Source organism: Salmo salar, chromosome ssa26 (assembly GCF_905237065.1).
Source record: "Salmo salar chromosome ssa26, Ssal_v3.1, whole genome shotgun sequence".
NCBI classification, from domain to species: Eukaryota; Metazoa; Chordata; class Actinopteri; order Salmoniformes; family Salmonidae; genus Salmo; species Salmo salar.
This window is the reverse complement of record NC_059467.1, coordinates 36,758,654-36,771,267: the sequence shown is the minus strand read 5'-3', so window position 1 is coordinate 36,771,267 and position 12,614 is coordinate 36,758,654. Positions and strand designations below refer to the sequence as shown.

The 12,614-nt window shown below is 41.7% G+C and overlaps 1 protein-coding gene across 1 annotated transcript; it reads right to left on the bottom strand.

Annotated features, from left to right (window-relative positions):
• Positions 1-825: 825 nt before the first annotated feature.
• Positions 826-11,201, bottom strand: LOC106587883 (LRP chaperone MESD). Its single transcript, XM_045708748.1, has 3 exons — positions 10,972-11,201; positions 10,111-10,343; positions 826-2,002 (listed from the first exon to the last, which is right to left on the bottom strand). The coding sequence occupies exons 1-3, from the start codon at positions 11,128-11,130 to the stop codon at positions 1,732-1,734; spliced, it is 663 nt and encodes a 220-aa protein (XP_045564704.1). The 5' UTR covers positions 11,131-11,201; the 3' UTR covers positions 826-1,731.
• Positions 11,202-12,614: the final 1,413 nt, after the last annotated feature.

Genomic DNA, 12,614 nt, shown 5'->3' with positions numbered 1-12,614 from the left:
GACTAGTTAAGTGGAGGCCTCCAGCTCTGGACCTCAGTAACCCTCTAAAACTGTAAAACACCACAAGATTGGGGCTCAATTGGCTTACGTAAAGGAAAAATCAGACGCTCTGTTCAATCCGTAGCACTGAAGATCTACTTTATAGCGCGATTGAGAATTATAAGGCAATCTTCCCGCGGTCGCGGAGACTGCATTAACGGTAAACGCTGCTTCTGTCCACTCAATGGGAAATTACCTTTACATTTTAACGTGGATCTTCTGCTATATTCGATGATAGGGATTGAATCTAGCCCAAGTATTATATCAGAACAATACAAACAGAAGGTTTATTGGTTAATGCTGAACTGATTGAATCTAGGCTTAACACCATTATTTCCAGTCCACCTGGTTTAGACATGCCAGACAGGATATCACAATATAAATCCCAACAGTTGGAGTCTGTAGGGACAACCGCGTTATGGGGCTATCAGTCTGTAGGGACAGGCAGTCATGTTGAGTCCACAACATTATGGAGTAATCTGCCTGTCCCTACAGACTGATAGTCATCTTGAGTCCACCGCGTTACGGGGCTATCAGTCTGTAGGGACAGGCAGATAGTCCACTGCGTTATGGGGCTCAGCATTTGTTGCTCCTTCCAAGATGAATTTGTTCACAAACACACACACCCCTCCTTCAGGGATGTGTCAGACAGCCATGCCAGAATAAGAAGTGGGAGAAATGGAAAGGAAAATAGGTAAATAGTAAAAGAGGATGATGAGCAGAGGGAATGATGTTTCAGTTCACACATATTACTCCTCCAAAAAGCAACCCATTAACTTAACAGGATGACAAAGAAAATCATTTTATTCTGTAATTTATTGAAAATCCATGTACAACATGACCACTGCAATTGTATGCTACAAGTCAATACTGAACTCAACAATCAAAAAGAATCACAGTTATTTATGAGTGCGTCCCAAATATAACTCATTACCAGTGTAGTGCAGTACTTGGGTTCTGGTCAGAAGTAGTGCACTACATAGGGAACAGGGTGCCATTAGGGACACATATATACATTTCCAAAATCAGTGGGTTTTGGCACATGTAGGAAAATCAGTTTGTGCTCAAATACTTTCCTGTATTACTTAAATGTTTTATTGGAATAATGAAATACAATGTCTCTAACAAATGTACTGTTTGTTGAACAATATAGTGGAAAACAATGACAAAAAGTAATATTGAAGCACTGGTTGGATTCATAAATTGTTTCAAAATAAAAATAAAAATGTCACATTCTCTGACACATCCCCTACATTGTAAAAGAGACAAGTCATCGACAGGCCGTACAAAATAACATGCTGACCTTCAGACTCAGTGACAGGTGTGTAAAATAAACCATAAACCTCAAAGCTACACTTTAACATCTGTTCTGAGGTCAGTCATTGACCCTGACTTTAATAGGCTTGATAGAGTACACAGTGCCACAAAACTGTCTTGTGCTGAGTCACCATTGAACCTCTCTACAAGTCCCTTCCCCTAGCCTCTACCACTTCAGTGTCTGCAGATCTGTAGCAGCTCCATAAAGCCTGATTGAAAGGCTAGGTAGTAGTCAGAAGCATTTTTCTTCTACCCATTGGCCTCAGATCTGCAAATACTAAAGTAAAATAAGCTAGGTGTTGTTGCTGGTCTGGACGGGCCTTCTGATTGTTCTGCCAATCCCATCTCTCTCGCTCTCTCTCCATCATCAGCCAATCACAGTTCAACCTTGTCTTTACTCGCTCTGTTGCCGTCCAGGTCGGGTTTCTTGCCCTCCGACTTCTTCTTGCCCTTCTTTTTGGTGTTCACTTCGTTCTGCTGCTTTGCCTTTGCGCTGGCATCTTTCTTGGCGGCCTTCCCGGGGAACACCTGGCCTTCCACGGTGACCTCGGCGCAGCGCTCCTGGGCCACCAGGAAGTCCTTGACCTCCCACGCGAAGCTGCCATCTCGCAGCATGAAGATGACCCGGTTGGAGCCCACTACGAACCTACAGTACGAGGGGAGAGGAGGGACAATATGGGACATTAGCCAAAGTCTAAAGGCCGGGAATAAAGAAACCTGCAAAAACTACATTTATTTTTTACAATAATGAACTAATCTATTGTCAACATTTTGTTTGGTTACGTACAGTATTAGTGTATTTGGTTTAGGGTTGCAAAGGGTTGGAAACTTTCCGGGAAATTTCCATGAGAAGTTAACCTGGGAATTTTGCGTAAATTCATCAAAAAATGTGCTTATAACAGTGAACCTTTTTTGTGGGATACACACAAGGCAATTCTAGGTCCTGTGGCATATTTTGGTTAAACTATCCCCAATTCCATGGAATTGCAACCCTCTGCATGCACAGTGCACTCTTCCATCACATGTACAGCTGATTCTCAAAATCTTGCAAACTAATGACATGCTATTGAGCCCAACTAGTAGACTGTCTGAGCCAAGTCAGATGTATACATACACCTTAGTTTAAATGTATTTGGCTCAGTTTCACAATTCCTGACACTTAATCCAAGTAAAAATTCCCTGTCTTAGGTCAGTTAGGATCACCACTTTATTTTAAGAATGTGAAATGTCTGAATAATTGTAGAGAATTATTTAGTTCAGCTTTTATTTCTTTCATCACATTCCCAGTGGGTCAGAAGTTTACACACATGCAATTAGTATTTGGTAGCATTGCCTTTAAATTGTTTAACTTGGGTCAAACATTTTGGGTAGCCTTCCACAAGCTTCCCACAATAAGTTGGGTGAATTTTGGCCCATTCCTCCTGACAGAGCTGGTGTAACTGAGTCAGGTTTGTAGGCCTCCTTGCTCGCACACACTTTCAGTTCTGCCCAAACATTTTCTATAGGATTGAGGTCAGGGCTTTGTGATGGCCACTCCAATACCTTGACTTTGATGTTTTTAAGCCATTTTGCCACAACTTTGGAAGTATGCTTGGGGTCATTGTCCATTTGGAAGACCCATTTGCGACCAAGCTTTAACTTCCTGACTGATGCCTTGAGATGTTGCTTCAATATATCCACATAATATTCCTTCCTCATGATGCTATCTATTTTGTGAAGTGCACCAGTCCCTCCTGCAGCAATCACCCCCACAACATGATGCTGCCACCCCCGTGCTTCATGGTTGGGATGGTGTTCTTTGGCTTGCAAGCCTCCCCTCTTTTCCCCCAAACATAACGATGGTCATTATGGCCAAACAGTTCTATTTTTGTTTCATCAGACAAGAGGACATTTCTCCAAAAAGTACGATCTTTGTCCCATGTGCAGTTGCAATCCGTAGTCTGGCTTTTTTAAGACGGTTTTGCAGCAGTGGCTTCTTCCTCGCTGTGTGGCCTTTCAGGTTATGCCGATATAGGACTCATTTTACTGTGGATAGAGATAAGTTTGTACCTGTTTCGTCCAACATCGTCACAAGGTCCTTTGCGGTTGTTCTGGGATTGATTAGCACTTTTCACACCAAAGTACGTTAATCTCTAGAAGACAGAACGCATCTCCTTCCTGAGCGGTATGATGGCTGTGTAGTCCCATGGTGTTTATACTTGCGTACTATTGTTTGTACAGATGAACGTGGTACCTTCAGGCATTTGGAAATTGCTCCCAAGGATGAATCAGACTTGTGGAGGTCCACAATTGTTTTCTGTGGTCTTGGCTGATTTCTTTTGAAGGTAGGCCTTGAAATACATCCACTGGTACACCTCCAATTGAGTCAAATGATGTCAATCAGAAGCTTCTAAAACCATGACATTTTACGGAATTTTCCAAGCTGTTTAAAGGCACAGTCAACTTAGTGTACGTAAACTTCTGACCCACTGGAATTGTGATACAGTGAATTATAAATTCAGTCTGTAAATAATTGTTGGAAAAATTACTTGTGCCATGAACAGAGCAGATTGCCAAAACTATAGTTTGTTAACAAGAAATTTGTGGAGTGGTTGAAAAACGAGTTTTAATTACTCCAACCTAAGTGTATGTAAACTTCTGACTTCAACTGTACATGCTTTCTGGTAAGTTGATTAAATTACTGGGTGGGGAGAATATATTTTACATGACATACATTAGTTTTTGTTAACTAGTAAATAGTAGCCTACAGCAAAGTGTTTAAATCATTTCTAACTTGGTAACAATTTCTGCTAGTTCATTTTTGCTAACATGTGGGTTTTAGCTTGCTTGCGCCTGCTAACTGAGGAGTGTTAATTCACCCGTTTCCATACATGTTTCATTTTAAAACATTTATCTTACAAAGGAGTTGTTTAATCTAACTGCTTAACTATTTATCTGTACATGGAATTGTATTTGGGGTTTTCTTTACTCATTTTTTTCTAATCTTTACAGAAAAATGCCACAGGCACTATCTGATGTGTGGAGACATTTCACTGCAGCTAATGTAGAAGGAAAAGCTGTGTACATTTGCAAATACTGTGTCAAATCATATGTGAAGAATGCTTTAAAAATGCAGAATCATCTGGCCAAGTGCATAAAGTTCCCTCAGCGCTCACAACAAGCAACCTCTGACAAAAGTCACTCTACTTCAATTCGAGGTGAAAATGATGAATCAGACACCTTATCGATAGCAACAGCTCATGGTCCTCCTGGAATCAGAAGTTTTTTTTTGACTCAATGGAGGAATGTAGTCAGAGAAATGCTGATTAATGTCTTGCTCGAACTGTGTATGCAACTGGTTCACCTCTGATGCTCACAGGCAATGTGTATTGGAAGAGATTTCAGAATGTTCTTCGCCCAGCATACACCCTTCCATCCAGACATGCTTTATCTACTCATTTTCTGGATGCAGAGTTTAACCTGTTGGGGCTAGTGGGCAGTATTTGCACGGCCGGATAAAAAACGTACCCGATTTAAACTGGTTACTACTCTTGCCCAGAAACGAGAATATGCATATATTAGTAGATTTGGATAGAAAACACTCTAAAGTTTCTAAAACTGTTTGAATGGAGTCTGAGTATAACAGAACTCATATGGCAGGCCAAAACCTGAGAAGATTCCATACAGGAAGTTCCCTGTCTGACAATTTGTTCTCCTTCTAGGGCATCTCTATTAAAAATACAGCATCTCTGCTGTAACGTGACATTTTCTAAGGGTTCCATTGGCTCTCAGAAGGCGCCAGAAAGTGGAATGACATCTCTCCAGTCTCTGGGCGAAAAACAGCAGGAGTTTTTGTGAGTGGTCCAGCTGAGAACAGTGACACTGGAGATGCACGTTCATGTGATTTCTCCATGTTTTTCTTTCTCTCTTTGAATGAATACAACGTCGCCCGGTTGGAATATTATCGCTATTTTACAAGAAAAATCGCATACAAATTGATTTTAAACAGCGTTTGACATGCTTCGAAGTACGGTAATGGAATATTTGGATTTTTTTTTGTCACGAAATGCGCTCGCGCGTCACCCTTCGGATAGCTACCTGAACGCATGAACAAAACAGAGCTATTTCAATATAACTATGGATTATTTCGAACCAAAACAACATTTGTTGTTGAAGTAGAAGTCCTGAGAGTGGATTCTGACGAAGAACAGCAAAGGTAATCCAATTTTTCTTATAGTAAATCTGAGTTTGGTGAGGGCCAAACTTGGTGGGTGTCAAATTAGCTAGCCGTGATGGCCGGGCTATCTACTCAGAATATTGCAAAATGTGCTTTCGCCGAAAAGCTATTTTAAAATCTGACACCGCGATTGCATAAAGGAGTTCTGTATCTATAATTCTTAAAATAATTGTTATGTATTTTGTGAATGTTTATCGTGAGTAAGTTAGTAAATTCACCGGAAGTTTTCGGTGGGTATGCTAGTTCTGAACATCACATGCTAATGTAAAAAGCTGGTTTTTGATATAAATATGAACTTGATTGAACAAAACATGCATGTATTGTATAACAATGTCCTAGGAGTGTCATCTGATGAAGATCATCAAAGGATAGTGCTGCATTTAGCTGTGGTTTTGGTTTTTGTGACATATAGGCTTGCTTTGAAAATGGCTGTTTGATTATTTTTGGCAGGGTACTCTCCTGACATAATCTAATGTTTTGCTTTCGCTGTAAAGCCTTTTTGAAATCAGACAGTGTGGTTAGATTAACGAGAGTCTTGTCTTTAAAATGGTGTAAAATAGTCATATGTTTGAGAAATTGAAGTTATAGCATTTATGAGGTATTTGTATTTTGCGCCACGCAATTCCACTGGCTGTTGACTAGGTGCAAGCGTCCCACCTTGCCCAGGGAGGTTAAGTGAAGTTCAAGCAAATCATAGAGAAAGCAGACTATTGCAATTATCTCTGAAAGGTGGTCGAATGTTCGTGGGCAAGGAATAATTAACTACATCTACACCCCTCAACCAGTATTCTACAAGAGCACAGACACAATGGACAACAGACACACCGGTCTCTACATTGCAGATGAGCTGAAGGCAGTCATCAATGACCTTGGACCACAGAAGGTATTTGCACTGGTGACAGACAATGCTGCGAACACGAAGCCTGCTTGGTCTAAAGTGGAGGAGTCCTATCCTCACATCACATCCATTGGCTGTGCTGCTCATGCATTGAATCTGTTCCCCAAAGACATCATGGCACTGAAAACAATGGATACAATCCACAAGAGAGCCAAGGAAATGGTTAGGTATGTGAAGGGTCATCAAGTTATAGCAGAAATATACCTCACCAAACAAAGTGAGAAGAATAAGAGCACCACATTGAAGCTGCCCAGCAACACCTGTTGGGGTAGTGTTGTCATCAAGTTTGACAGTCTCCTGGAGGGGAGGATATCTCTCCAAGAAATGGCCATATATCAGTCTGCCGATATGGACAGACGCATCAAGAGGATCCTCTTGGATGATGTATTTTGGGAGAGAGTTATAAGCAGCCTGAAACTCCTGAAACCTATAGCAGTAGCCATTGCACGGATTGAGGGAGACAATGCCATCCTGTCGGATGTTCAGACTCTGCTTGCAGATGTAAGAGAAGAAATCCGTATTGCCCTGCCCACTTCACTGTTGCTCCAAGCAGAGGAAACTGCAGTTCTGAAATCAAAAAGCGTGCAGACTTCTGCCTGAAGCCCATACACACCACAGCGTACACGTTGGACCCCAAGTATGCTGGCAAGAGCATCCTGTCTGGTGCAGAGATCAACAAGGCCTATGGTGTCATCACTACCGTGTCTCACTACCTTGGCCTAGATGAGGGCAAGGTTCTTGGCAGTCTGGCGAAGTACACTTCCAAGTAAGGGCTTTGGGATGGAGATGCAATATGGCAGTCGTGCCAACATATCTCATCAGCCACCTTGGTGGAAGGGACTTTTTGGATCTGAGGCTCTTTCTTCTGTTGCCTCCATCATCCTCCAAATTCCACCAACATCAGCCGCCTCAGAGCGCAACTGGTCCTTGTTTGGGAACACACACACCAAAGCACGCAACAGGCTGACCAATACAAGGGTTGAAAAATCGGTGGCCATCCGGACAAATTTGAGGCTTTTTGAGCCTGACAACGAGCCATCCTCAACAAAGTTGGAAAGTGACAGCGAAGATGAGGCCTCAGAGTCTGATGTTCAAAAGGTGGTCATTGAGGAGGTCCAGGGAGAAGACATGGAAGCCTGAGAGGAAGACAACCAAAGTTGTAGTTTCTAGACTATCATTTTACAGATGTATGTTGAAAACGTTTTTGGGAGATGCGATGGATCACTGGGGATCATTCAATATTCCCTTTCTTTTGTTGTTCAGTGAAATCATCCCATGTGAAGAGTCAACTCATTTAATTAAAGTTCAATTCGTAACTAAATTGTTTAACATTTCTATTGGAAGGATAATAATTTGCAATTATGTCTACTTATGATAAGGTAAAAGGTTTATGTTTTTGTCTCCATATGATATGGTAAATATATCCAATGCAAAAAAACATCTACATTTAAATGGTATTAATATTAATTTTCATATATTCCCGTTAATTCCCATGGAAAGTTTCCACCGCTGAATATTCCCCAAAATTGCAACCCTAGTTTGGTTACGTATTAGTGTGCGTTTGGTTACATACAGTATTAGTGTGTGTTTGGTTACATACTAGTGTGTGCCAACCCAAACAAGATTACATTACCTACAGCTCTTTAGCCATCATATCATCTCTCTGACAGGGATATATCATCACACCTCTGTTCTTTATCAAGAGTTCTCAGGATGGTGCAATGCTCATTCTATCAAACATACCTCAGCCTGTCACTTCTTAGGAGCATAACAATCAATGTGTTGTTCAGTGTTCTTCAATCCTGTTCATCAGTAAAAACACCCGATTCAACAATTTAATTGATTAGTTTAATCAGGTATGATGGCACTAAACTGGGACGAAACTAGCAGTCAATGATGACAGTCTCTCCAGGAGCAGAATTAAGGCTCACCGCTTTAGCTGTCCTTTTTCACATTAGAGCCTACCTTGATGTCCAAATGGACTACTTGGTTGTAGCCCTAAACTAGCACACCTGATTTCATTAGTCGTCAATCGCTTGGTGATTAGTTGACCATTAGAATCAGGTGTGCTAGCTCTAGAATATACCAAATACATGCCAGGGGCCTAGAGGTGGAAAGGAGGGCACCAGGCATATCAGTATACCCTCTCCCACTGTGGAGGGAAGAAGAAGAAGAAGCAGCAGCTTCATGAACTGCTATGAAGCACAGCCAGGTGAGAGGATTAGCCTTCCCCACATGGTGACTTGATGGAACCAACCAGACTCGGAGCGACGCGCAGTGATGGCAGCGAGTGTTGAGGATGCAACGATGAAGGAAATGGAGAGAAGGTTGGCGAAGCTACAGATGCACTAGAATGTGATCAATATGGGTGATCGTTCTGATGATATGGAGCGGGAGGATTGAGGGTCAAGGACCTGAATGGTCTGTAGTGGAAATTAATAGGAAAAAGAGACCATGCTACTGAAAGCAGTGGTGCTTCTAGTGCAGAGAGCATGAAGAGGGTGAAGGTAGGGAACAAGAGTAATGATGTCGAAGTGGAAAGTTGTGGTGGTGTTTGATGTGACACCCTATCCCATTAACCAATGCCGTAAAGAAAGAGAGAGGAAGTCAAACTAGCCCGGTTCATTGGAAATGATAGACTGCTAACATTTTGTGCTAGCCATGCTTAGCAGGGGAAGATTCTGATAATGGAAACTCTCAATTGGAAGTTTCCATGGCTGAGCAGCTGCACACAATGCCAAGCGTTGGCTGGAGTGGTGTAAAGCTTGCCGTCATTGGACTCTGGAGCAGTGGAAAAGTGTTCTCTGGAGTGATGAATCACGCTTCACCATCTGGCAGTCCGACAGACGAATCTGGGTTTGGCAGATGCCAGGAGAACGCTACCTGACCAAATGCAGAGTGCCAACTGTAAAGTTTGGTGGAGGAAGAATGGTCTGGGGCTGTTTTTCATGGTTCGGGCTAAGCCCCTTAGTTCCAGGGAACTCTTAACGCTACAGCATACAATGACATTCTAGACAATTCTGTGCTTCCAACTTTGTGGCAACAGTTTGGGGAAGGCCCTTTACTGTTTCAGCATGACAATACCCCCATGCATAAAGCGAGGTCCATACAGAAATGGTTTGTCAAGATCGGTGTGGAAGAATTTGACTGACCTGTACAGAGCCATTTTGAGAACATTTTATACAAAAAAATAAAAATAAATAGAGAGAGGGCTGGGCAATATGGCCTAAAAATCCTACTGTGCTGTGTCAAAGGACACTGATAGTAAATCAAACTGACTTCATAGCTTTCATTGGAAAGGTTATCACCACGACTCAGATTGTGGAAAGCAGAAATGCCAGGTTGAAGATTGTGGATATGACAACAGAGCTATTGTGGGTAACAGATGTTACAGTCAACATGATTTTTGAAATGCTAAATAATCCTAAAGATGGATTATCTCAGCATGATAGAGAAAGTTTGAAGAGCTTGGGAGGGTTTGTTATAAGTTAGTAGGGATTTCTTTGTTTATATATAAAAATGTTATTAGTAGTACAGACTTAGGCCAACCGTGAAATAGCGCACACTCCAGCACAGTAGGTTTGCAGGCCTATACAATAGGGTTTGAGAAATGCTGCATTAGACTAAAGTATAGGCCTACCTCTGGATGTCAAAATTGGCATTGAAGAGGCTGCTCTGCCATAGACTGGTCACCTCCTCCGTTTCCTTCTCCGTAGGCTCTCCCGCCACCGTGGCAAACACCATCAGAGTTTTTCCCTTCTTGGACATCTTCAGCAGCTCCTCAGGCTTGGAAGCATCCACCTTGGAAAAGTCGATAGGCGGGGGGGACCGTCTGTGCTCAGGGAGGTCGCCCTCCTCGATGTCATCGTCTTTCTGAAAGAAGTGGGGAGGAAGAGAAATGACTGAGTTCTAGCTATTACACAATGAATGATATCATTGACAACAGGTACTTCGGTAATGCAACAACAAGGGCATTAATTCAAATAGGAACAGAATAGTAAATTGGCTATCCTAGTTAACTAGTTAGATAGACAAAGAAAGTTTGGTGTGGAGAGTGCAACGAACATTGCTTGCTGTTTGGGGTTTTAGACTGGGTTTCTGTATAGCACTGTGACATTTGCTGATACATTTGATTGATGGATGGATACCCAGCTGCAAAGAATATCACGTGAAACAGGATGAGTTCCTGGTTAGCTAACTAGTTCACTCATTAACTAACAAATCGCTAACTTAGCAGGTCAAGGTTACCTAGTTTCGTTATATAATACAATGGACTATAGCTATGATGCTGCATGACAGCTATACCTTATCAGGAAGGAGCAATAGTTTGGTGCTAGTAGCTATCTAGCAAGCTACGAAGATCATTGAGAGCAGACAGGAATTATGTTGGGCACGTTAGTTAGCTAGCTTTCTGATTAGCCATTTAGTTAGCCGAGTTGCTAGCCAGCTGTCTGAGTAACAGAAAAGCAGCTATTAACCGAATTAAAATCGTGTTGTTTACCTCCCATTCTTCCAAAAGCCGTGCCATATCAGCATCATTGTAATCCCGGATATCTTTCTTCTTCTTGGGCTTGTTATTTTGACCGTCCGTTGCTAAAATACATATCAAATACGTACAGAGCAAAAGCACAACACATCCCCACCTGAAGTCTGCCGCCATGCTTACAGATGGTGAACGGTGATTGGCTGAGAGTCTTTCCTCAGAGGACGTGACGAAGGAAAGGGGAATTGGTTGCAATAAAATCACGTATATAAACCCGTGAAGTCCACAAACATATTGCATCTAACAAACTGTAACATGATTTACAGCATGGTCAAGCAAGTTACAGTTTCCAACATTTTCAGACTACTAAACAACTACTGATTTAGAACCAAAGAGAATAATCGCTAGTCGCAAAGAAAAAAGGAGCTGCCTTCATTATTCCAGCACCATTTCAACTTCAACATTTCAACATCATCAAATCACCTATGCTTAATCTAATACAGTGACAACTAAAAGATACCAAAAACAATGTAGTCCAATCAACGTAATCTGAATACGGTGTGTGTGTGTGTGTGTGTGTATGAAAAAAGTAGAAAAAACATGTTGATTCACCCTACTTGTAGAGAAACGCCAATGTCATCCTCCTCTCTTTTATGTTGATGAAACGGTCTATGACTCTGTCATATACACACTTTTAGTTTTTGTTGTCCTAGGCTTCCTGGCTGAAATGCTTTCTCGCCTAACTTGCTTCAATGGGCAATGATGAGCCAGCTAGTTAACATTAGCGTACTACATCTAACTACATATTGAACTTCCATCCTCTCAGGCCAGGGGCACAATGTTTGAATTTATGGTTGGATCAGAATCGACATTATAATCATTGGCCAGTATGGAGAATTAAGTAAAACCACAAGTCCAAATCCATATCTCCATCCATTGCTAATTTAGGAAAGGGACAATTTTAGCTAGCTAGCTAGCCACCAGAGGACAACAACACAATGAGATTCAACAATTCAAATTATTTCTGTCAAGGATGTTTTGCTCTCGATGTGTTGTGATTGGTGTGAAGCCAAATCCAAACTGTCTTCCTTTTTTTTTGGTGCGCCAGGACCATTCACAGTTGAGCTCATGACTGAGCTCATGATTGGCTATTATTCAATACTTTTTTTATCAAGGGAGGCCAAATGCTCGCTGGCTTCTCTTGCATTCAATTCTATGGGCAGCAACAATGTCATACTCTTTTTGACTAGATAGCCTCAGATAGATGGGCTACACATACAGAGACGGAGAGGCGCTGTTTCGCTTGCTCAGATGCTTTCTCTGGTAAGATAAATTGTGCCTCTTGCAAATTGAAGGATAATTATATTTTTTTTATTGGTAATTTTTTGGGGGAAGTCTGGCTTCCCTTGTAATCCATTAATACATGCCACTGTTGTCTCTCAAATACATCGGTACAGTTGTTGACATGCTAATATGGCAACACCTCACAAGACATGGTATAAAGAACAAGATCAAACTAGCTTAAACAAGTCACTTCCGATTCCCAACATGACAGTTTCTTGTCATTGTTGGTAGCTATCTGGACATGCAGAATCACAACAAATCATGGACTTCTGCCCAATTGAAGCATGAGCATGGTTTTTGTGACGTTGTCAGCTAAT